The sequence below is a fragment of the Arachis ipaensis genome, chromosome B5 (genome assembly GCF_059453495.1).
Source record: "Arachis ipaensis isolate K30076 ecotype BB chromosome B5, ASM5945349v1, whole genome shotgun sequence".
NCBI lineage: Eukaryota > Viridiplantae > Streptophyta > Magnoliopsida > Fabales > Fabaceae > Arachis > Arachis ipaensis.
Genome location: NC_142440.1, coordinates 140,372,127 through 140,397,635, shown reverse-complemented (window position 1 = coordinate 140,397,635; position 25,509 = coordinate 140,372,127). Strand labels below are relative to the sequence as shown.

Sequence of the window (25,509 nt, the reverse complement as noted above, 5' to 3'; positions counted from 1 at the left end):
TACTTAAGGTCAAACTCGGATAGTTCTATAGCCCATTAAACCATTCTTCCCGCAATGTCTGTTTTTTTGAAGAATTTGTTTCATGGGTTGGTTCATTCGGACTTTTATTGTATGTGCTTGAAAAAAAGGCCGTAACCTTCGAGAGGCTACTATTAAGGCATATGCAAACTTCTCAAGTTTTTGATACCTTAACTCGGGGCCTTGTAGAACTTTGCTGGTGAAGTACACAAGATACTGGCCGACCTCATCTTCCTGTATTAGAGCTGATGCTACAGCTTTATCGGCTACGGAAAAGTACAGGACGAGTTCCTCCCTGATTTTAGGTCGGGTTAGAATTGGAGGTTGGCTTGAAAATCTTTTGAACTCCTGGAATGCTTCTTCGCATTCAGGAGTCCATTCGAACTGGCATCTTTTTCTTAGTAGGGAGAAAAGTGGTAGGGATCTTAACGCTGATCTTGCCAAGAACCTGAAGAGAGCTGCAAGTCGGCCATTTAGCTGCTGGACCTCCTTTAAGCAAGTCAGACTTTTCATTTCTAGGATTGCTTTACACTTGTCGGGATTGGCTTCAATCCCCCTTTGTGTTAGCATAAATCCCAAAAATTTTCCAGCCTCCACCGCGAAGGTGCACTTTGCGGGATTCAACCTCATCCCATGCATCCTAATGGTGTTGAAGACTTGCGAGAGGTCAGTCAGGAGGTCGGCCTCATCCTTGGTTTTCACTAACATGTCGTCTACATATACTTCCATTAGATTCCCAAGGTGAGGTGAAAACACCTTATTCATCAGCCTTTGATATGTGGCTCCTGCATTTTTTAGCCCAAAAAGCATAACCACATAGCAATAGTTTGCTCTAGGCGTAAGGAAGGATGTTTTTTCTTGATCCGGCTTGTACATCGGGATTCGGTTATATCCTGAGTATGCATCCATGAACGACAAGTATTGATACCCCAAGCTTGAATCTACTAAGGTGTCAATACTTGGAAGTGGATATGGGTCTTTCGGACATGCCTTGTTCAAGTCGGTGTAGTAGACGCACATCCTCTACTTGCCGTTCTGTTTCTTGACTAGCACCACATTTGCCAGCCAAGCTAGATATTTGACCTCTCTGATGAAGCCGGCTTCTAGGAGGGCTTGTATTTGTTCTTCCACCACTTGAGCTCGTTCAGGTCTGAGCTTTCATCTTCTTTGATGAATAGGTCGTGATCCGGGGTACACTAATAGTTTATGTGACTTGAGCTCGGGATCTATGCTAGGCATGTCGGAGGCTTTCCAGGCGAAGAGGTCGGAATTCTCTTGTAGGAGCCTTATAATATTCAACTTCAAATCTTCTTTCAGGTTGGCACCTATGCTAGTATTCTTTCCTTCCTCCTTTCCGATCTGTACCTCTTCAGTTTTTTCCCCGGGCTGTGGTCGTAACTCTTCTTTAACTCGAACTCCTCTGAGCTCAATGGTGTGAACCTCATTGCCTTTTCCTCTCAGGTTTAGGCTTTCATTGTAGCACTTTCTTGCTAGTTTCTGGTTTCCCCTGATGGTTGTGATTCCCTCTGGCATTGGAAACTTCATGCAAAGGTGGGGGGTGGACACCACTGCTCCAAACCAATTTAGAGTTGTTCTGCCTATCAAAGCATTATAGGCCGAACCCACATCGACGACTATGAAGTCGATACTCAGAGTTTTGGATTTCATCCCCTTTCCAAAAGTTGTGTGTAGGGGTATGAATCCTAGTGGCTTTATTGGTGTATCCCTCAACCCATGTAGGGTATCAGGGTAAGCTCTTAATTCCTTTTCATCCAATCCCAGCTTATCAAACGCTAGTTTGAACAGGATGTCGGCCGAGCTCCCTTGATCCACCAGGGTTCTGTGTAGATAGGCGTTGGCAAGGATCATAGTAATCACTACAGGATCATCATGTTCGAGAATGATGCCTTGCCCATCTTCTTTAGTGAAAGAGATGGTTGGAAGGTCGGGAACTTCGCCCCAGACCTGGTAGACTTCTTTCAGGTGCCTTTTGCGAGATGACTTGGTAAGACCTCCTCCAGCAAACCCTCCTGAGATCATATGTATGTGTCTTTCCGGGGTCTGCGGTGGTGGGTCTCTTCGATCCTCCTCATCTCGCTTTCTTTTACCATGATGATCCGACCTTTCCATGAGATATCTGTCAAGCCGACCTTCTCTGGCAAGTTTTTCTATAACAATTTTCAGGTCATAACATTCATTTGTTGAGTGACCATACAGCTTATGATACTCACAGTATTCGCTACGACTTTCCCCTTTCTTGTTCTTGATGGGCCTAGGGGGAGGCAGCTTTTCAGTGTGACAAATTTTCCTGTAGACATCGACTAGGGAAACTCGTAGAGGAGTATAAGAGTGAAATCTCCTGGGCCTTTCAGGCCTGACTTCTTCTTTTTTCTTGGGCTCCCTCTCTTTTTCCTTTGAAGAGTGAGAATGCCCAGGTCGCTAGCTTGGCTCTTGAAGTCTGGCATTTTCTTCCATATTGATGTACTTCTCAGCTCTTTCCTGTACATCGCTTAAAGAAGTCGGGTGCTTTTTCGAGATGGACTGGTAGAATGGACCTTCTCGCAGTCCATTTACTGGGCCCATAATCACTGCCTTCGTCGGCAGGTCTTGAATTTCTAAGCACGCTTTATTGAACCTTTCCATGTAGTCCCTCAGAGGTTCTCCGATCTCTTATTTTACTCCCAAGAGACTCGGCGCGTGCTTCACTTTATCCTTTTGGATTGAAAATCACATAAGGAACTTATGCGAGAGGTTGTCGAAACTGGTGACCGACCTGGGGGGAAGGCTATTGAACCACTTCATCGCTGCTTTTGTCACGGTCGTCGAAAATGCCTTATAGCGAGTAGTCCCGTCATATAGGTCCATATCGGGGCTTTTGAAGTTCCTTGGAACTTTTACCCTCATTATGTCCTCACTAAACGGGTCCTCCCCTCCCAAGGGAGAGTCTTCTTGGTCTCTGCGAGAGTTTCGACCTCGGAGAGCGGATTCTAATCTCAAGAGCTTTTCTTCAAGCTCCTTTCGTCGCTCGACCTCCCTCCTCAAGTTTCTCTCTACCTCCCGCTGTCACTCCAGTTCTTGTTCCAACTGTTCCAGCCGTCCCTGGTGGCCGTGGAACAATCCCATGAGATCAGCTGCGTGGGGTTGTCCCTCCTTTCCTGATTCGTGCCCCTCAGAGGGGGTTTCCCTTGGGTCCTTTACTCCGGAGGGACCTTCCTTGTGTTGGGTGGTCGCCCCTTGGTGAGTGACTATGGCTCTGTCGTTGTTACCATCGTCTTGATTCTCTTGTTCAGAATCAGACGCTGTGTTTTCATCCTCGTTTAAGTCGTCCGCCATCATGGGTTAACCTTCCAGGTCCCCGGCAACGGCGCCAATGTTATGTGGGTAACCTGAGATTGAGGGATTGGGCTTGAATGATGGCCCAAGCGTCAAGAGGAGGTGGTCTCCGACTTGGTTTACATCTGGGAGCCGCTATCCGACTTGTGTATGTGAAAGAATGGGGGGTGGTACCTGTAAAGACACTCCGATGCCTAAGTTAGCAAGGGGTTAAGTAGGTGTAGAGTGTATTGGAACTTAGAGATACCTGAGGGGTGTCAGTGTATTTATAGTGGTGATCCAATAACCACTATTGGAGTAGTTCCACCTTTTAAGGTGGATAACCGTCCCTTTATCTTGGGGTAGTTGAGATATGGCTCCTAGAAGTGGGTTGAGAGATTTTAGGGGAAGTTACTTATTTGAATAAGTGTTAGCTGTCAGCTATCCCTCGAGTCCGACTTCTTTGAAGTGGAGTCTGTGTTGAATCCGACCTCTCCTGAGGAGGTCGGTGGATAACGAAGGCCAATATTTGGATTTGGCCTTTTGGTGTGTTTGGACCTGGGTCATAGTGTTGGGTCAAGGTATGAACACTATTCATATACTAAAATTAGTCACTAATATATTTATGTATAAATATATATGTGATTTAATTTATTTTTAATGTGTATTAATATTTTAATATATATTTTATGATGTAACTAATTTTGGTAGCTAATTTTAGTAGCTAATTTTAATATACACATAATATAGTTGTATATATAATCTTTTAATTTTTTTCTTTTATATAATATTATAAAATGTAGTTTCTTATTATTATACATATTTTAAATAAGAAAATATATATAATATATAATAAAAAGAGTTTAAATAATCTAATAAGATTTATGTATTTAGATAATTTTAAAATTAATTATTTTTTTAATATAACAATTCTAACAAAAAATCACACTTAATACTATCACTTAAAAAAAATGAGGAGATTTAATTCTTAAATAACGACAACCTAACACCAAAAGTATAGACTTAGCTATTCAAATATTTTCCTGCCAATAATGGTTTCTCGTATGGTCCCAATGAATCATTTTCAAAGCTACAGAAAAGAGTTAATAGTCAAAATCGTCCTTTAAAGATTATCCGATTATCCAATCTCTATTTTAGTCCTTAAAAGATAAAATTAATCAAATTAGTCCCCGAATGATAATTGCGTTGATGGAATTCGTCCTTCTGTCAACTGTGACTAACGTTTGCTGACATTGAACGCGTAAAGTACTCTAAAACGACGTAATTTTGTTCTTTTTCCCTCCAAGGATTGAAACAACGCCGTTTGATGTCCAGGATGGGGTATTTAATCGCGTTTCTTCCCATCACCACCTCTCATAACAGCCATTCTTCTGTTTTGCTCCAAAAATCTTTCTTTTTTCTTTCTTTTTCGGCGTGAAATGCTTGTGTCTGAGGTAGTGTATTGTGGTGATGCTGCGAGATCTTGCGGTGTTCAAAATCCTTACTTTGGAGGGCTTCCAGCACCCTTTTGTGGCGTAGGTTTTAATAATGGTGGCAACGGTGGTTACTATAACATGAGCTACTATAGCCGTATTTTCTCTTCAGATTTCATTTTCTTCTTTGGGTGCTTTGTTTTCTTGGGATCGATTGTGACCCTGTTGATGCGGGTCTTTCTACTGTGGGTTATGAAGAGGACAATGAGGATTCTTGATCAATTGAGATTTTTTATGGTGAATCATCCTTTCCTCTTAATCTTTCTGTTTTTATTTGTGAAATTTATTGTGATTTTTTTCAAATGCAAACCTATGTTAGTTTCTAATTTGAAGTTGGTGATTTTGGTTTTGTTCTGTTGTGATTTTTAGTTTTATTATTTTCACGAGAAAAATTAATTTGAATTTTGAATGGGGAGATTTGTTTTAGTGTGGATTTTTTTTTTCATGAAAGTAGATAGATGATGGTGTTTGAGCACAATAAAAACAGAAAAAGAAGAAGGCGACTGGGTCACGAAACCCAGCTCCTGCCTTAGCCTTCTTCCCCGATGCATAAGTGAAAAAAGGAGAAGGTGACTGAAAGAGCGATGGAGTAATGAGAATCATGTGCGGGGTGGCTTCGGAGAAGAATGTAAAACGACACCGTTTATTATGTTGTATTGTCACTTCACGTTCTATGTTAACTGCAGTGTCAAGAAATTAAACGGAGGGACGAACGTGATTAAAAAATAATCATTTGGAGATGAATTTGATTAATTTTATTTTTTGGGGACTAAAATGGAGATCGAGATATTTTTCGAAGACGATTTTGACTATTAATTCCTACAGGAAAATTTGACGTTGACACAACCAATGCTATGGAATGTCAAATATAATATAATATAAAAAAAATAAGATATTTTAAGAATATTAATATTTTATTAATTTTAATCATTAATTTTAATTATATATAAAAAAATTTATATAACATATATTAATTAAAATAATTAATAATTAAAATTATTAAAACACTGATATTTTTAGTATATATATATATATATATATATATATATATATATATATATATATATATATATATTTATTTATTTTTTTATCAAAGATAGAAGACTCAAACCCGCAACCTCGTAATTGAGTATGGGGAGACTATGTCATTTGAGCTATAACTCATTGGCATATTTTTAGTATATTTAATAATATAAAAAATAGTACGTTGATCATTATTAGAAATTAGAATGATGATATTGCACTTCCAACTCTATAAATGCCAAACTTGATAGTTCAACTTCCTAATATGTTAACCATAATTACTCAATTGTTTGTTTATTACCCCAATAAATTAAATAAATTGTACATTATTAACTAAAACAATTCGTGAAGACATGCAGGTTTTGCAAATTAAATGAAATGATGGTGATAATAATTATTTCCATTTTATGTGCATTTTGTATTGCAAGTGGAGTAGTATAATTATTGTTGACAATATATCCAATTCATGATCAACGTACATGTTTTCATTTGATAAAATTGAAACTAGAAATTAATTAATTGTCATGAATCTTTAATTTGCTCTCGTGCTATTGTCAACTATGACAAGTTGCAATCATATATGATCCCAGGAATTGGCTATAGTGAAGAAAGTTGATGCTGAACATAATGAATTGTATCTGGTTCCGATATGAATGTCATTATGGGGGATTTCTGAACACTATAAAACTAAGAAGCTTGGGAGGAAAATAGGAGATAATATGCGGAAAGTGATTGACGTGGACTTTTTCTCGATGAAAAGCAAAGAGAATCGTATTTTGAAAGTGAAGATCAGATTGATGTCACAATGCCTCTAAGGAGATCATTGAGAATTGCTGGTCCTAACAAAAAGATCATTGAACTCTCTATCAAATATGAAAAAATTGGGTGCTTCTGTTACTACTACGGACACCTAGGTCATGAGATTAGGAGTTGTGGAAGTTTTTGGAGGACTCGGTGACAAGAGATGTTATGGAGGAAAAGTGGGAAAATTGGCTAAAGGTAGAGCAGATCGGATGGAAAATTTTAGAACAAAAGGAGAAATGTAATCCCAATATGCCTAAAGTTGAAACAAGCCTGAGGGAGAAATCACACAAACCAACTCCAGTGAGTTTGCTCAAAGGATTTGCTAACCTGTCCGTGCATGAGTAGTCGAAAAAAAGAGTTAGATGATTGTATATCAATTGGTCGAATGGGGAGAATGGAAAATGAGGAAGATAAAGGCGTCTCGGAGGATGGGGATAGGCGGATTCAAGGTAATAGAGTTAGCGTTCAGAAGGAGATAACCAGTAAAGAAGTCATGTTTTATGAGGAGAAAGAGGGACAACAAGTGGATAAATGGCTAGATATTGAAGAGACTGTCAAACATGGTTTTCACATTAGCAAACCATCCGGTGTGAAAAACCAGAAATGCAAAATTGTTAAAATTAAACATATGGCGAGGAAGATGGGAGAGGGAGGTAGCAGCAGATTGAGTGGAAAAAAAAGAAAGCAAGAGGAAGAAGGAAAAGGAGTAACAATGAAGAAGCAATGCAATGATGAAGAAGGAATGCTGAATACGGGGGTGGGTGCCAACCCAAAAATGGCACTCCACGAACAATAAAGACAGTGATGTGGAACTATTGGGGTTTGGAAAATTTCCTGACAGTTCACAACATACAAGAGATCTAAAGATCTCATTCTCCTAAAGTTTTGTTTTTGTGTGAAACTAAAAACAATTTCTCGATGGTAACTATGCACTATAAGAAGTTTGGCTTTGAAAAGGTATATAGTGTGGAACCACAAGAGATAGCTGGAGGTTTGATATTGGCTTAGAAAAGTACTGCTGATATTACAGTCATGAATAATGGAGAATACTTCATTCATTGGAGGTGGGAAGATTCAATAAGAAATTTGAAGTGGCATATAGTGGGAGTTCACCTTCATAGTGCTGAAAATCAACGAAATCAGCAATATGAGGAGCTGTTAAATCTAGTAGCAATGTTGGAAGGTGATTATGTAATAATGGGAGACTTTAATTCTATAACGGCATATCATGAAAAGGAAGGGGGCAGATCAAAATCAACCTTATCTATTGAAGGTTTCAATAATTTTCTCAACATGGGTGGTATGGTGGATTTGGAATTTGAAGGGTGTAGATTCACATGGAGTAATAGGCAATATGGAGGCAACCTTGTCCGAGAGCGGCTTGATCGGTGTTTGGCTACATCAAATTGGTGTGAGGCCTACCCTAGATATGCCATGGTGCACCTAAATGATCAAGGTTCAGATTATAGGCCTATTCTGTTGATCACGGAAGAGGAGCAGAGGAGGATCAAAAGACGATTTAGATTTCAGGAGAGATAGTGTGAGGAGGAACAGGTTGGACGGATAGTTAGAGAAGGATGGAAAGAAGCGGTGCAAGGGTCTCCAATGTTTCAATTATTCACCAAACTCAAGAGATGTCGTCATCGCTTGGTTAAGTGGCAACGGAGCAAGGGCAGCAACTCGCTGTGACAAATTAATGATCTAAAACAGCGAATTAATGAAGAGAAAGGTAAAGGCAATCAGGCCGACAAGCATCAGATTCTGGTTTTAGAAGAGGAATTGGCAGAAGCATACTTAAAAGAAGAAAGGTTCTGGCGGAAAAAGGCAAGGGTTCAATGGCTCAATTATGGATATCAAAATACAAAATTTTTTTACTCAAAAGCGCAGATCAGAAACCGATATAATAGAATTTTGCAGCTGGAAGGTGAAAATGGAGCAATGTATTCAGACTCAGAAGGTATTAGACAGGTAGCTCAACAATATTTTGAGTCTCTTTTCAATTCGCAAGGTGTATATGATCCTATAACAGCTATTTTTACTATGAGAAGAAAAGTAACAGGGCAGAATAACTGGTTGCTTACAAGACTAGTAACTGAAATTGAAATCAAGAAAGCAGTTTTCTTAATAAATCTATTTTCAGCTCCAAGGGAAGACAGAATTACAGCAAATTTTTTCCAATTTTTTTGGTGTGTTGTTAGAGAAGAGACAGTTAGAGCAGTGCAAAATTTTTTCTCAAGTGGAAGAATGCTCAAATCCTTCAATCATACCCATATATGTCTAATTCCAAAAATCCCAAATGCTACGACAATGACCCAGGTATGACCGATTAGCCTAAGTTCGGTCTTTTACAAAATTATTTCGAAGATATTGGTGAATTGTATGCAATTTCTTATGAATAAAGTGATTAGTGACAATCAAAGTGCCTTCATTAAAGGCAGAATTATTACAGATAATGTACTAATTGCCCATGAATATATGCATTTTTTGAAGAATAAAAGAAATGGGGATTAGGATATGGCACTTAAACTAGACATGAGTAAAGCTTATGACAAAGTAGAATGGAGTTTTTGTGGAAGGTGATGGAACAACTGGGTTTTTGTAACCGGTGGATTAATTGGCTTAAAGAGTGTGTGATAACTGTTTCTTATTCTGTTACTGTGGATGGACAACCTAAAGGTTTGTTTAAACCTACAAGAGGTCTTCGCCAAGGGATCCTCTTTCTCCTTATCTTTTCATACTTTGCGCAGAGGACCTAATAAGCCATCTACTCCACAGAGGAGAACAAAATCATGAGTTAGTTGGTTTAAAAATCAACAGTAATTGTCCTATTATAAGCCACTTATTCTTTGCTGATGACTCAATCATATTCACAAAGGCAAATTCTACTTCTTGTCAGAACGTACTAAATATTTTGCAGATATATGGAGGATTAAGTGGTCAAGAAATTAACCTGGCCAAGTCGGCAGTTTTCTTTAGCCGTAACACACCACAACAAGAGAGGATAAGAGTGGCGAATTTGCTACAAGTTCCAAATGTGGGAGCACAAGATAAGTATCTGGGTCTGCCTATAACTGTACAAAGATCCAAAACATCCACATTTAGTTATGTAAAAGAAAAAGTGGCAAAAAAAAACTACAACAGTGGAAGAGATCATTACTATCAGTAAGCGGTTGGAAGGTGCTGATAAAGGCTGTTGGAACTGCCATCCCAGTCTACACCTTTGGATATTTTAAACTGCCAGAAAAATTCATAGAGGACATTCAAAGACAACTAATGCAGTTTTGGTAGTGTCAAAAACATGATGAACGAAAATTACAATGGATCAGTTGGGACACATTGTGTAGACCAAAATGTCAAGGAGGTATGAATTTTAAAGATCTCAAAGCTTTCAATATTGTGATGTTGGGAAAGCAAGGGTGGCGATTTCTTACAAAACCTTATTAACTGGTTACAAGAGTTTTTAAAAGCAAGTATTTCAGACACTGTGATTTCTTGAAAGCAGGTGTTGGGAATAATTCTTCATGGGCATGGAGAAGTCTACTGGAAGGGAGAAAAATCATTGAACAGGGGACAATTTGGAAAGTAGGGAGACAGAGCTCAATAAACATCTGGGAAGCAAACTGGGTTAACAAAGAAGGGCCCTTAATAGCCAAACCACACGTTCAAATTCAGCCAAACCTCATTTGGGTTTCTCAATTGATGACCGACTCAGGGGAATAGAATTCCTAATTAATTAATAGTTGTTTCCCAACAAAAATTGTACAATCAATTCACAGAGTCAAGATATATGAAGACGGTGATAAATTGACATGGAGCAAAGAAAGAAAGGGAGCTTACTTAGTCAGTTCAGGTTATGGAATTGCTTTCCAGCTATACCATCCTCCAATTGAATTTCTTGCTGATAAATTTAAGAACAAAGCCCTATGGAATTCTGTATGGGACTTGGAGATGCCAGAAAATGTGAAGGTTCATATGTGAAAAACGCTCCATGGAGGGCTCCCTGTCCAATTGAAACTGCACAAAAGAATAGCTACAATCTCTGAAATATGTCCTTGCCATAACCAAGCTCCAGAGTCAATTATGCATTGCTTTGTCTCTTGCCCACACTCGAAGCTTATTTGGCAGCTTGCTGACATGCATAGAGGAATTGGAGAGGAAGATGATGAGGCTTTTCGCACATGATGGATGGAGGTTATAAGGGGCCCAACAGAAGACCTAATACTCGGATGAGGAGTAGTTTAGTAGCAACCCTGGTATGGAGAATGTGGGTAGCAAGAAACAAATGGATTTTTGAAGGATGGAAAATGGCACCTCAAGAAGTATGGAATGAAAGAGTGGAACTCAATGAAGAATATCGATTCAGCAAGCTAACGCAGTAGCACTAAAGTTTTCTTTTTTCACTTACTGTTTGTTTTATTATCTGATTCTTGGGATGACCCTTTCTATTCCTTGTGCGTGTCCTGTAAGGACTTTTTTGTACTCATTTTTCCAATGAATGCAATCCTATCTTAGTTAAAAAAAAATAACATTAAATTATAGGGTTTGTTAACTAATAAGGTTACTTTCTTTTACGCCATTTTTATTTGCATTTTTATCGGGTTTTTCATATCCACGCTATTTAAATTGTTGGTTAAAAGAGGTTTTTTTTAATAAACTAAATAAATATTTTATTTACCGAAATAAATATTTTTTCAGATTTTTTACAAAAGTACATCCTATGACTTATTTCATTTATAGTATAAACGAAATAATTCTCCACGTATTTCATTTATACTGTAAATAAAATAAGACTAAAAATGTGGTGGCCGCATGACGTTTATACACGTGTTGTGTAACGAGTTTATTTTGTTAACACTGTAAACGAAATAAGACTAGACGTGCCTATATATAGGAGTTTCGTTCACAGCACAGAGAAGAACCTTAAACCGTACGTTTCCTGAACTTTTCTCCCCTTTTTACCCTTCTCTAATCAAATTTACGAGTTACTTCAAGATTATGGCGTGCGCCGATCAACACGATGCGGACATCAATAGACTGAACACGACGTGGCACGTTGCCGGAGCAGCCGACTTTGAGGTTGGTCTTGTTCTTCGTTTAATGTTTATGTTAAACATGAAATGTGTTGCCATAGTGTGGGTACTTTTATAGTAGTGTGCTGTAGATATTAGGCGTAAGAATATATTGTTTGGAAGGGAGTGGATCATCTCCAGTGAAAAAAAAACTAGATGGTGTCAATTGTGATCTCTCACCCTTCATTATTCTCTCTCTCATATTTAATTTTGGCCCCACTTATAAAGTTAATAGTGAGAGATCACACTGCATTTCCTCAAATGTTGAAAAAACTGGAGAGGATCCATTTCCTTGTTTGGAATGGTTTGAACGATCCAGTGTGATGTTAGACATACTTTGACATGAATTTGGTAGTTAAATATTTATTTCGATTTGTTTTCCTTTGATGTAGGTTACTAAGTGTTTTTTAACGACTTTAGTTGTAAAAAAAAGGTAATTAAAAAGTATTGGTAAACTTAATTACATCTGAATATGTAGGTTTGTATTTAGTCAATATAAAAATTCCTAAATTCTTAATTTGAAGTTGTTATAACTTAGATTAAATTACTAAGTTAATGTTGTAGTCATTGTTCCTTATTTTAATAAATATTTTTACGTAATCTACCTTATGAATTAGATGAAAAATGAAGGTTGTTGTTATTTGTTTAAATGATTATATTTATTTACTTTAAATTACATAGACATTTGCCAATTTAATTACGAATTTTTTATTAGATATTTTTATTTGAATTTAATTATGTAGACGGTTATTAATTTAATTATTCATTCAATAAGTAATCAATTTTATTCAAATGATTTTACAATGTAGATGTATGTTTAGTTATTTGTTAACTTAATTTTATAATTCAATTTAAGTTGTTATGTAAACGTCTGTTGGTCGGAGGAATTTTTTTAAATAAATATTTTATTTAATTTCTTTAAAAAAAATTCGTTGGTAAGATTATGTAAACTAAAATTTTTATAGCTTTATAGGTTGATAGACTCTTAATTTGGATTTTTTATTATTTACTAGATGGGTCGCCTACAGCCCAGGAGAGTTAGTCACAGACTCCCACCACCAGACACAATTCTTCCCTACCTGAGGGAGGCTAGATTTGGCGACGCCGTGGCACTGAGGGACTTCGCTTCGATAACTCCATGATCACAGTATTTATGGAGCGTTGGCGTCCAGAGACCTACACCTTTCACATGTCGTAGGGTGAGTGCACAATCACACTACAGGACGTCGCCTACCACCTTGGGCTACGCGCCAACGGTGAGCCCGGTGGGTGCTTTCGTGACTTCCATACTTGGTACGACACCGAAGCTTGGGAATTGGTTGAGCATTTACTCGGTGCCAGGCCTTCTGCAGTACAGCAGCAGGGAGTGCAGAGGGGAGAGGCTTTCTCGTTGAAACTTACATAACTTCAGGAGCGTGTCCGACAGATGCCACCCGATACTGCCAATCCAGAAACCCTCCTCGTTGTTATCCGTAACATACTCCTCGTCTGAGTCTTCACCGTCAACATCCATGTCATCCACTGGAACAGCAACGTGTATCGCTAGTAGTGCGAGAGGTGGATCATCCTACACAAAGTCCGACTATCCAGATCCACCGCCACCGACATCACCAACCTCTATAGAAAGCTCCATCACTTGTTCGGAAATGATTCTCCCATGGATGTCAAGTATCAGCCGCACATGCTCGTCGCCATGTAGCCAAAACAGACGAAACCGAAAAACTCCATATCAGCTCTAGCAGCATATACCCTAACCGCCCAATCTCTTTTCTCCCATTACTAGCAATGCTACTCAATATCAAGCTCTTTAGCTCCAACAATGAAGTAACTCACTGTATACGCAACAAAACGGGATTCTCACACTCAAAAATGACTACCATTTCTCATAAGGCAATTGGGATACACACATACAACCAAATATCCACTACTATTAGACATTATGGCTAATTTGCGGAATAAAAAGGTATAGAAGTAATGAAATAATTGTGAAGAATAAAAAAGGTCGCACATCCTTTTATAGTTGCTGAAAATTTATTGTAACGTATCTCGTTTACACTGTAAACGTCATAATTTTTCACGTACTTCATTTCCAGTGCAAACGAAATAATATTACACGTATTTCGTTTACACTGTAAACGAAATATACACGTCTGTACATGTTAGCCTTATTTAGTTTATAGTGTAAACGAAATAAAATATAAAGTGCATTTTCATTAAAAAACTACAAAATATTTATTTCAGTAAATAAAATATTTATTTAATTTATTTTAAGAAAACTGTTAAAAAATGGACCACCACAATAATTTTTTGAATTTTTTATTTAAATCAAGTAAATATAATAATTACATAAATGTATTTAATGTAAAGAAATTATGGATGTGCATTCTCATTACATATCCCGGATATAAAAGGAAAAAATTCGTTAAACCCATAAACTAGAGACTCTGTACCAGAGATAAATAAAAAAAAAAAAACAAAAATCGAGTGTACCTGTAATATGATACAACTACGCAGTTGTGCATAAACTGGATACATTGTATCCGGAATATAGATGAGACCAAATTTGAGACACTGTACCCGAGATACATGTATAAATGTATATGGTTCTCTATACCCTAGATAAGTACATTAGAAAAAAGACCTATATAAGTAGCTTCTTGACTCATCCATTCATCACACTAAATCTATCTCAATTACATCAACTCTTTCTTTTTTTTTTTGTTTCTCATATAAATGGCCAATAATAAGTTTTTTTATTTTTTGTGATAGCTTATCCCAATGAGATTATTAGAAATGGTGAAAAGGGAGTGATATTTGAGTGAAATTTATTTGTGATGTTGTGCACTTGCCGTGATAATTTTTTAATGCACTTAAAATTGTCATACTGAGTAACATAGAGGCAATTGGTTAAAAAAATTGCACAACAAGAAAAATGCTAAGTACCGTCGGATTTATCAAAGAATTTACCAAGAAAATTTGCCAATAATATGTTTACCGTCGGAATAAATCTGACAGTATAAACCTCACCGGTAATTATTTATCAGCAGATTTTTTCATCCAACGGTAATATATTATTAATTAATAATTAAATTAATAACTACTATAACACCATCACTATCAGAATGTTCCGCTTCCAGTTGCGTCATTCTGAAAGCGAGGATATCACGACGACTTAACTCTATATAAATATAATAAGGAGGAGCCTTTAAATAAAATGAAGTTTAAAATAGAAGACGTTTTTATAACACTTTATTTTCTTCTAAAAATAAATCACACAAATATACATAACTACGTCACAATTCACGACTGCACTTTTTATTTACTATAACAGTTTATACAAATAATATACAAACATATATTATATAGTTATAGTTCCTATCCCTCTTTAAAAGATGTAAAATAATAAGGGCGAGGTGGCACCTAGTACCACCGGCACTGTTTCTCTCTCCTCCCTCCTCTCTTCTCTTCTCCATTTCCTTCAATTTTTCAGTCTCCTCTCTGATCTCTTTCTTCTTCTTTACCGTGTGTGTGTAGTGTTAGAGTTAGGGAGAGAATAGTGAAAGAGTGTGTGAATAATTTTAGGGTTAAAGTTAGAAAAGGGAATAAGGATATAATAAAAATTTTGATAAAATTAGATATTAAATACAATTATTTTTTAGAATATTATTTATTTATAAACTCACTAATTAGTTTTAAATAGCTATTCTAATTTAAAAATTAAATATAATTTAATTATTTTTTTAATTCATAAAATTAAAATATTAAATTTTAAATCTCAATTATTTAAATTAAATTAACAAATTTTTATTATTTTTTAATTAGTGAAAATATAACTGTAAATATGCAAAACGGGCCTGCTACACATACAAGTATCCAAGCATCCAAGTTGGCCCAGCCCAAATCAAAGACACGCGCATAAGGAAGCATAACATGGCGCGTCAAAATCACGCGCTCAACACAAACGGTTACGTATGGCAGACTCTTCCACTTCCTCCACTTCTTCCACTTCTCAAAACGCTTCGAAACCAAGGAAACGCTCCCATTTTCGAGCAAAAATCAAAGTTCAAAATATACAAATCGTTGTTCGAAACCTCCATCAAAACAAGATCAAACTCTCCGTGAAGAATCTGAAGAGAAAACGAAGCAAATACACTCAACGTAAGTTCATCAAGATTACTGTATATTTTAGTTTTCTTCTACGTCGTTCTTCTAGGGTTTACTGTGCTATCATTCTTGCTTCTTTGTCACACTGTTCTAAGTTCTACGTCATTCTTCTAAGTTCTACGTCGTTCTACATTCTTGTTCTAAGTTCTCTTGCTACTGTTGTTGATTTTTGGGGCTTTATTCCGTAGATTGGGGGTTGAATACTGTTTGAACTTGTAATGTGACTTGATATTGATGCATGTTTGAGTGATATCTCACTGATATATATGAATGTATCTGAATAATATCTATCTCACTGTTATCAATGGGTGTATCTGATTCTTACATATGGGTGTATCTTACTCTTATCAATGGGTGTATCTGACTCATATATGCGTGTATCTTACTGATATCTGAATTAATTTGATATTGAAGCATGTTTGAGTGATAACTGACTGATATATATGGATTTATATGAATAATATCTATGGGTGTATCTCCCTGTTAACAATGAGTGTATCGGATTCTTACATATGGGTGTATCTTACTGTTATTAGACCTTGTAATGTTGCTTGATATTGAAACATGTTTGACTGATATCTGACTGATATATATGAATGTATCTGAATAATTTCAACGGGTGTATCTCACTGTTATCAATGGGTGTATCTGAATCTTACATATGGGTGTATCTTACTGTTACTAATGGGAGTATATTTGTGTGTATTTTTTGTTTCAGACAAAATGGCAGCAAGAAACCAAACGAAAGACCTTAAGTGTGCCACACATCTCCTGAGTGATAAGTTCAGAAACATGGCTGAGGAGAAGAAGGCAATTGTCAGGGATCTCGGATTTGGTGGGTTGATGCATGTCCCACCTCTAAGGGTGGATCACCAACTCTTAAGGGAACTGGCAAACAACTTCAAACTTGGGGAGAACAGACTGAAGACAGGATATGGTTCTTTCCAAATAACACCAAAGACAATAGGTGATGCGCTTGGCATCAATGCAATAGGTAACTAGCTCAAAATTATAGGTGTATATTAAGTTCATGCTTGGGTGTATTTAAGGTTGATGCTTGGGTGTTTTTGAACCGATTTTGATACTTTGTTGTTTTCTTTTTTGTAGGAAATCTGTTTCCTGAGAAAGTTGAGTATAAGCAACTTTATAAGCAACTTTCTGATGATGACAAAATAATTTATAGAAGATTCCAGGGTAAGACCCTCAAAAGTCTTACCGATGAAATGATGGAAATCGGCGTTGGCAGCGAAGAGGAACGCCTGATGTTCAAGAGGATATTCATCCTCTACATACAGATGGCGTTCCTTTTGCCAACGACGATAAACAAAATATCGCCCGTGCACCTCGCCCCAATTTTTAAGATGGACGGCATATCGGATAGAAACTGGGGGGCGCATGTTTTGACCTTCTTGATCAAAGGCATCACAGACTACCAGGAGAAGAAGAAGAAGGCAATTGATGGCTGCCTCTTTGCCCTCATGATAATATACTTTCATCTTTCTGAAAACAAAGGCAAGAAGAGGGCCGAAAGACCACCAAAGCCTTGGATTGCCAACTGGACTAAGGAGAAGTTGGTGGAAAGAATGACTGCAGAAAAAGAAGAAATTTTGGTAAGTAAACATAATATGTTGCTTGTATTTTATTTACCTGAATGCTGCTAGCTAAAATATCTCATGTTTCAGGGGATTGTGAAGATGGCGGAGACAAGAGCAAGAGAAAAAATGAAAGAAAAAGAAAAAAAAGAAAAAAAACAAGAAATCAAAAAAACAAAAAAAAGGAAGGCGAGTCCAACATCGTCTTCGGAGACAGAAACAGCTACTGACAGTGACACTTCTACCTCTGAGTCTGAGACTCAACAAGACTCGGAGGATTCAGCAAGAAAACACCCCATCAAAAAGGGGAAAAAGTAAGTACCATACTTGGGTGTAATTTCTTTTTCGAGTTGGGTGTATCTTGTTGATCACGTTGGGTGTATTTTTAGTATGTTCTAAATAATCACTGTTTGCCTTCCAGAATGGACTCCAGAAAAAGAAAGCAGAGGCAAGAGGAGCCAGATTCTGATTCAGAATCTGAATATGAACAAAGTGATGAGTAATGTCCTGAAATTATTACTCCTTTCTTTTGGCTTCATTATAAAGATTTCGTATATTAACTGAAGTGTCTGTTATTAACTTATAGGAGTGAAGAATCATCACCTGCAGAGAGGGAGAAGGAGAAGAAAAAAACAAAAACAACACCAAAAAAGTAAGCACTTCTTTGCATAATATTCTGTGATAAAATTAATTTTTTATTTCTGATTGGTACTCTTTTTTTTCCACCCAGAACACAACCAAAAAAGAAAAAAGTTCTCGTGGAGGATTCACCTCCTAAAGAAGACCAATACTTTGACGGGTACAGTACCTCGTAAGCTATATTACCGTCTATCGTCGTAATTATTTTTGTTAACATCTTCTTTTATGAATGTAGTGAGACATATGAAATATCAAGTGACGAACTGGATGAATGGCTAGGGCAAAACGTTGATAAATCTGCTGCAGAGGGGTATGTCTTGATGGGCTGTCTATTTCATATTTTGTTGTGTTTTGTATGCTAATAATTGTTTCTTGTTTCGCAGGGAGAACCAACCTGACCTGCGATCGACAGAAGGTCGCTATGTGTCGTCTGAAACGTAAGAAGCTTTATTATTTAATAAAATCTTGTTATCATGAATTGGGTGTGTCTTGTGGTACCATTTGGGTGTATTGAGTGGATCAAGTTGGGTGTATGTTGTCTAATAAGTTGGAATATTAACTTTGTTGTGTTGCTTGGATCAAATCTGTCTTAGAATACCGGCTGTGAACTTGGGAACTGATGCTCCTTCCTCTCAAGGAAACACAGAACAGAGTAGTGTAAACCAGCCGTCACAGAGCATGTAATTTCTCTTTCAAATAACCGTTACTTTTGTTCTTCTATTACCCTTCTACTTCTAATTCTGTATATATTTTTTTTTAGAAAAAAAAGCCCTTTATTATTTTATTCAAGAAAAAAAAGGCAGGAAAAAAAAGCAAAAACTGCAAGTATGTAAGTTCTCAAAAAAACAAAGCCTGTCTTCTTTTTGAATTGTTCGGGTGTATTTCTTGAATTTCTTTGGGTGTATTTTAGGTTGAGTCCGTCTGATTCGAATATGATGGTTGTGAGGGAACAGACACCGTCGGAAGCGCTTGCAATGTGAGTTTTACAATAATATTCACCCTTATAACCTTATTATTTTCAAAGGCGTTGTTAACTTTTCATTTTTCTTCTTGTTTAGAGTCCCGATTCAGGTTTTTGTGCCGGCATCCCAAACAACCACTGAGACAGATTTTGAACCAACCCCTATGCTACAGATTGAAGGGACTACAGAAACGTAAGAAATAGTATTGAGTGTATATTTGTTTGGAGTTTGGGTGTATATTAGCTAACAGTTTGGGTGTATATTGTTCCTGATTAGTTTCTTTTACGCCGTGATTAATTTTTTGTAACTGTGCAGCACTCCTGAAACCCCCAAACAACTTCAAGAGACCACACCCACAGTTCCCCCAGCTCCAACTAAAGTGTAAGTTCATCAGACTAAAATCAATCTTTGCTTATCATCTGTATATTCTTATTCTTATTCTTATTCTTATACATGATGACGCAGTCATCCAGACGCAGAAGACGCTGCTGCCCTATTGATGATGGCACGGACAGCTTCCTATGTTCCGAAAACAGATCCAGGGGTGCCATCATTCAGCCTTGGATTGACTGATTCAAGCCAGGAGGGGGCGTCAACGCAGGAGACAGAAAGGGAAAAATCTCCAGAAGCTGCGAATTTGATAGAACAATTGGACAGTTTGGTCCAAAGAATAGCAAGCAGCGCGACGAAGGGAAAAAACACAAGTCCACAAATTCAGAGGGAGACTGGGGGAGAAAGTTCTGCAAAGTTTGAAACTCCTCGGGGATTATATCAGATTACGGATGATATGAAACAAAAGTGCTACATCTGGGGGACGAGACTGAAGGAAGATGCAGATGGCAATACTAACGAGTATGAGGAGATGTGCACTCTGATTGGCCAAGGAGAATACATTTTGATGAGAATGCACCTTGCTTCCCTCCAGGCAAAAAGTGATATAGAATCTCAGGTAATATTAGAATAAGATTCATGTTTTTACACCAAAGTCAATTACAATGCTTATTAATGTAAAATTGATTTCGGCATATATTTCTAGATTGTATCTGCCATCTGCCTCATCCTCAACAACAAAAATGAAAAGAGATTTCAAGAACAAATATACTGTCTCCCCCCCGATATTGTGGTAAGTCTTACTTCTACGAACTTCGGGTGTATTTTCTGTATTGATTTGGGTGTATTTGTCACGTTCCATTGGGTGTAAGTTTAGTATTTCATTTCTCGTTTCCCATTCTTGCAGTGCATGGCACTTTCGGATCACCCAAATGGGGAATTCGTATCACCAAAAACGGAAAAGGAATTCAGGGTGGAAGCCTACCCGAGTTTCATTCCCTTCATAGATAGAAAAAAATTGACTTCGCACCCATATGTAAGTTTTCGTTTGCTAAATTTGTTAGTACGCTTATTTACTTATTTGCAAAATAAAACAACACACTGTTCCATGTGTGGCAATCCTTCAGATTTTTGCCCCTGTCTGCTACGCCGGGCATTGGTGGTTATGGCTGATAAATACAAGAAAGCGTAAATGTCAAATACTTGACCCGCTACACAAAATAGCTCCCACTGATGAGAGAAAGGCCATTAATAAATTCACTGTAAGTTGCCTCTGTCTTCTTTACTTTAATAGATAGGTCTATTTCATTAGTTGTGATGGGTGTATATTGTCCATTCAGTTGGATGTATCTTGTCCATTCATTCGGGTGTATTACTGATTTGTTTTCGTATTTAAGGGATACGTATTTTTAAGATTGATAACATATGCTGGCGGGAAACCTCTTCAGAAAGGGGAGAGGGAGAAGGAAATTAAATCACCATATGTTAAAATATCAGGCCAAAAAACAAGGTATAAATTTGTGAGTCTGATCATTAAACTTTTGTAAATGAGATTTGTAATTTATTTTCTTCGTTTTCAGCTATGACTGCGCTGTGTACGTTATGAAGTGGATGGAGATAATTGAGCCGGAAAACATCAAAAAGGGGAAGTATCAATGGGATAATTGGCCACAGGTAACTGTCTTTAGAACCATATAACTCTGTATTACTTTACTGAATTAATATTGCTGTTTAAACAGAATATACTTTTTTATTGTAGGAGGAGGTGGACCACTATAGAGTGGAGTACGCATCCCGGATACTATTCAGTGAGATGAATACACAGAGAGATCAGGCAATTAGAGAGAGTAGTGCTATAAGGCTGTCGAAGCCATCCTCTATATTATTAAGTCCGTTTTGTCAGATTAATTCTGCTGATATAGAAACTGGGTAATCCAATTGCTTGGTAGTTTGTAAATTGAACAAATGATGTAAATATTTGCCATTTATCTACAACTTCTATTCCATGTATATTTTTTCCCATAGTTAAACTATCTGTGCTGGTAAACTGTCTGAGATGTATTCAAAAGCTGTATTACAGGTGGTAAAATATGAAGGAAAAAACACAAATTATAAACTGCTACACCCAACGCAAGTCTAATAATACACCCAAGGTTGTATTAAATATACACCCAAACTGTCTGTGCTGTATTCAAAATGTATGAATTACATGTACTAAAATATGAAGAAAAATATCAAATCAAATATAAACCCATAACCTGAGAATTTTTACAGCTTTTGTTTTATATATATCTATATATGTGTCTATATCTAAATTGTGAATTAACGAAAATACACCCGAAATAACGGTGCTTTTACACCCATATTCTGTAAAACTATACACCCAACGAGTTATCCCCTGCTGCTGGTACCCTGAACTGATAACTCATAACGTGTCCTTGATATTGGCTGCAATTTGAATGCGCCGCTGATGCAGCATCAAACAGGTTTATCTGAAATATAACACACACACATTACCTAAACTATTAACGAGAAAAATAAACTCAATCGCCACAAATTTAAAGAACATTACTTTTACCTCGCTTAAAACTTTCGTCTTCTTCTTCTTTGTGGCATTTGCGATCTGTTTCTCCAGCTTTGAACCTAGCCTGTTTTTTGGACGTCCTCTTGTTCGAATCCTTGGCGGGCTTTGAAGCTCGTTAACGGATTCCAAGTTGGCGTCTTCGTGGGATAAAGAAGATGTCCCCTTCCTTTTGGCTTTTAATGCTTCCATCTCAGCCATGACGTTATCGTATGCGCGGTGCAGAATTGCAGTCAGCTCCTCCGATTCGGAGGCAAATTCGCATATATTTTGCGAACGAAAAACCAATTGGTCGAACCTCTTGCTTCTTGGCTCCATTAGTGGCTCGTCGTGGCTGCTCTTGATGTGTGTGTGTCGCCTCTTTACCTTCTTGCTCCATCGTTCCAGTATGTATCTCGGTGACACTTGGCTTACTTGTTCGAAGCTTAACACGCTTAGTGCGTGACGGCACAGTATCCCTCTCGACTCGAATAATAAGCAATGGCATTTTACCTCGGCTGCAACCGAGTCATAAGTAACCACGAACTTGTTGAATATTGAGCTGGAAACTTGTTCTCCGACTTCGTATACTGAATAGCCTAGAGCGGAATTCTTTAGTCTGGTGATGCAATTCGCCTTTCCTCTGAATTGCGCTTGGACTTCCCTAAACTTTGCGTGAGTGTACGCATCTTGAAACTGAGCTTCAATGCAGGATTTGGTTGCACACGGTATGACCGTATGAAAATCTGCAGCATCTGATTCTCTCTCTGCTTGCTCCCTGCTTCCGAGGCAATTATCGTATTGTTTGACGAACTGAATAAGCGAGCTGTTCCGGGTGATATACTTGTTAAAAAATGAATGCATGCTCTCGCTCCTTTGTGTGCTTCTCATCCCTGCCCAGAAATGGTGATCCAGATAGATAGGAACCCATATGTGACGGTCTTCGTACAGATCTGCATAATACACCCAAAGACAGTCTATAAATACACCCGAGAAAACATGCAACTTACACCTCTGATGCAGATTTTAAAAAGACATTACCTGAAAGCCACTTGTTGTCCCCAAGACCAAAATTCAGCAGAAAATCGTTCCAATTCCTATCGAATGAGTCTTTGCTTTGAGAGTTCCAAACAACTTGGCTCATTTCTTGTTCGATATCGGCATGTCCCTTGTACCCGTTTAATTTGCTTGGAATCTTCTTCATGATGTGCCAAATGCACCAGCGGTGAACTGTTGTTGGCATACAGGCCTCTAAAGCCCTTTTCATGGATGCGCACTGATCGGTGAGAAACCCTTTCGGAGCGTTTCCTCCCATGCAACGAAGCCAGCTTTGAAATAACCATTTGAATGATTCAATTTCTTCGTTCTTCATCAAAGAGCATCCGAGAAGTGTTGATTGACCGTGGTGATTCACCCCGACAAAAGAACCACAGACCAAATTATACCTGAAACAAATTACCATGGTCCAGAATGCAAAATCATTAGCTACACCCTAACAAATGCTTCACATACACCCAATGAAACAGCCAATATACACCTCTACTGCGGATTCGTAAAAATAAATTAATTTGGCATCATAAACAGGGACATTTTGTTACCTGTTTGTATTGTAGGTGGTGTCGAATGAAATGACGTCTCCGAAATACTCAAAGGCGGCTCTGCTTCTTGCATCGGCCCAAAAAGCCAGCTTAATCGATTGATCCTCTTCGAGTTGGAGCTCAAAAAAGAAATTCGGATTCTTCTCTTTCATTCTTAACAAATATTTCCCGAATTCCTTTGCATCTTCTTGTTCGGAAACATTCCGCACTTCCCTGGTAATGTAATTCCTCACGTCCTTTTCGATAAAATTTAACTCGCGGTGACCCCCGGCAGCCGCAACAAATGATTGGTAGGTTTTGCTTGGTCTGATACCGGCCTCCTCGTTATTCTCTATCGTACGACGAATGGACATGCTTAGTTCCCTGTGCTGTTTGAGCATCTCTGCTTTGCTTGGACAGCAGGGGTGTGAATGATCCAGCACAACCTTTGAAATGATCCAAGCACCGACATCCTTCAATGTGTGTATATAAATTCTTGCAGGACAGTTTAGACCGGCTGTCGGATTGGTCTTCTCGGTCAGAGATATTTTAGATTTCCATTTTCCCTCTCTGCTACATGTAATCAGTTGGTTCTTAATCTCGTTTCCCTTCCTATTTGTGCACCGAACTCTTGTAGAGAAACCTGCAGCCTTGGCGTAGTTCCTGTAAAATTTTCCAGCATCTTCAAGGGTGGTAAAGGTCATTCCGACCTTTGGAACAAGCTCGTCATCAACAACTGAGAGAGGCTGCAAAATACAGCGTGTCAGAACTGTAAATACACCCATAGATATGATTTAAATACACCCAATCATGTCTAATACGATACACCCTAACCGCAACAACTCAACTACAGAATGACTTTTAAAGCCATAAACTGTAAATACAGAGCATGCAGATATAATACAGTTCTAAAAACACACCTAATCATGTCTGTTATAATACAGCTGAACAACAACAAGTAAATTAAAATAACAAAAAACCAGTAAAGTGTAGATACACCCACACTTCTACCTAAAATACACCCAAACAAGAATTGATCTACACCCGAGCGTCTGCTACAAATTCCAGGTAATTAATCACAACTAATACATTGAATCGACAGATTCAGGTAAACGTGTTACTTTCACAGTCAATGTTCAGCAATTTTTCAACTACACAATGCTATACAAATTACTGAAAGAAATTTCATACTAATCTTATGTAAATCAAACCTCAGGGACTTCGTTAGATTCTGACTCATAATCCACTTCGCCTGCATTCAGATGACAATCTGAGGTTGAATGATCCATTATCTTCAAAACGAGATCAAACTTTGATTTCGAAAAACAACAAATCAAAAATAGAAAACGAAGCTCCAGTTGCAGAGAGAGACAAAGGTAACCTAAACGAAGAAGATGCTAGTGAGAAAAGGAGAAGAAAAGGAGAAGAAAAGGAGAAGAAGGAGGGTAAACGCGGGAGAAGAAGAAGAACGAAATCTCAAAATAACGAAAACGAAAAGGGAAAGAAATATTTTAAATCTGGTAGTTAGATATACGCGCGATGTTATATAGCGCGTGTAATCAACGTACCTAAAGCAGCGCGTATTTTGATCTTATTGTTTAATAAACTTGTAATGCATACAAGCCATTGGGGCTTGTATGCAGAGCTTTTCCGTATGCAAAAAGGCCTAACTCTTATAAAATTTATATAAAAGTTCTAATTAATTCAAATTCGAATTACAAAAATCTAGTTAAATTAATTTTAGTAAAATAATTTTTCTAAAAATAAAATCTTAGACAAATAAATAAATCTCAACTAACTCATTATTTAATTTTCAAAAAATTAGGATCTTACATTCTATCCCATTTATAAAAATTTTTGTCTGCAAAAATTGATATAATATACGAAATATTATATAGTTTTAACACTTTACTAAAACTTAAAAAAGAAGTATAATGTAGAGCAAAAATAATTAAAAAATAGGTTT

General features: G+C 37.4%; 3 protein-coding genes across 3 annotated transcripts; 2 read left to right on the top strand and 1 right to left on the bottom strand.

The window, feature by feature from the left end:
- The first annotated feature begins 8,957 nt into the window (after positions 1–8,957).
- LOC148565972 (uncharacterized) lies at positions 8,958–10,628 on the top strand. Its single transcript, XM_088487321.1, has 3 exons — positions 8,958–8,966; positions 9,568–9,812; positions 10,427–10,628. The coding sequence occupies exons 1-3, from the start codon at positions 8,958–8,960 to the stop codon at positions 10,626–10,628; spliced, it is 456 nt and encodes a 151-aa protein (XP_088343447.1).
- A 5,008-nt stretch (positions 10,629–15,636) lies between these two features.
- LOC148565971 (uncharacterized) lies at positions 15,637–20,704 on the top strand. The gene is made up of 18 exons (XM_088487639.1): positions 15,637–15,877; positions 16,602–16,877; positions 16,991–17,493; positions 17,566–17,789; positions 17,897–17,974; positions 18,062–18,127; positions 18,206–18,274; positions 18,350–18,424; positions 18,498–18,551; positions 18,708–18,794; positions 18,875–18,943; positions 19,025–19,090; positions 19,173–19,268; positions 19,392–19,457; positions 19,542–20,025; positions 20,113–20,199; positions 20,314–20,442; positions 20,534–20,704. The coding sequence occupies exons 1-18, from the start codon at positions 15,691–15,693 to the stop codon at positions 20,702–20,704; spliced, it is 2,787 nt and encodes a 928-aa protein (XP_088343765.1). The 5' UTR covers positions 15,637–15,690.
- Positions 20,705–22,475: 1,771 nt separating this feature from the next.
- LOC148565970 (protein FAR1-RELATED SEQUENCE 5-like) lies at positions 22,476–24,832 on the bottom strand. The gene is made up of 5 exons (XM_088487319.1): positions 24,755–24,832; positions 23,565–24,289; positions 23,008–23,411; positions 22,702–22,919; positions 22,476–22,484 (listed from the first exon to the last, which is right to left on the bottom strand). Exons 1-5 carry the CDS (start codon positions 24,830–24,832, stop codon positions 22,476–22,478), a joined length of 1,434 nt encoding a protein of 477 aa, XP_088343445.1.
- Positions 24,833–25,509: the final 677 nt, after the last annotated feature.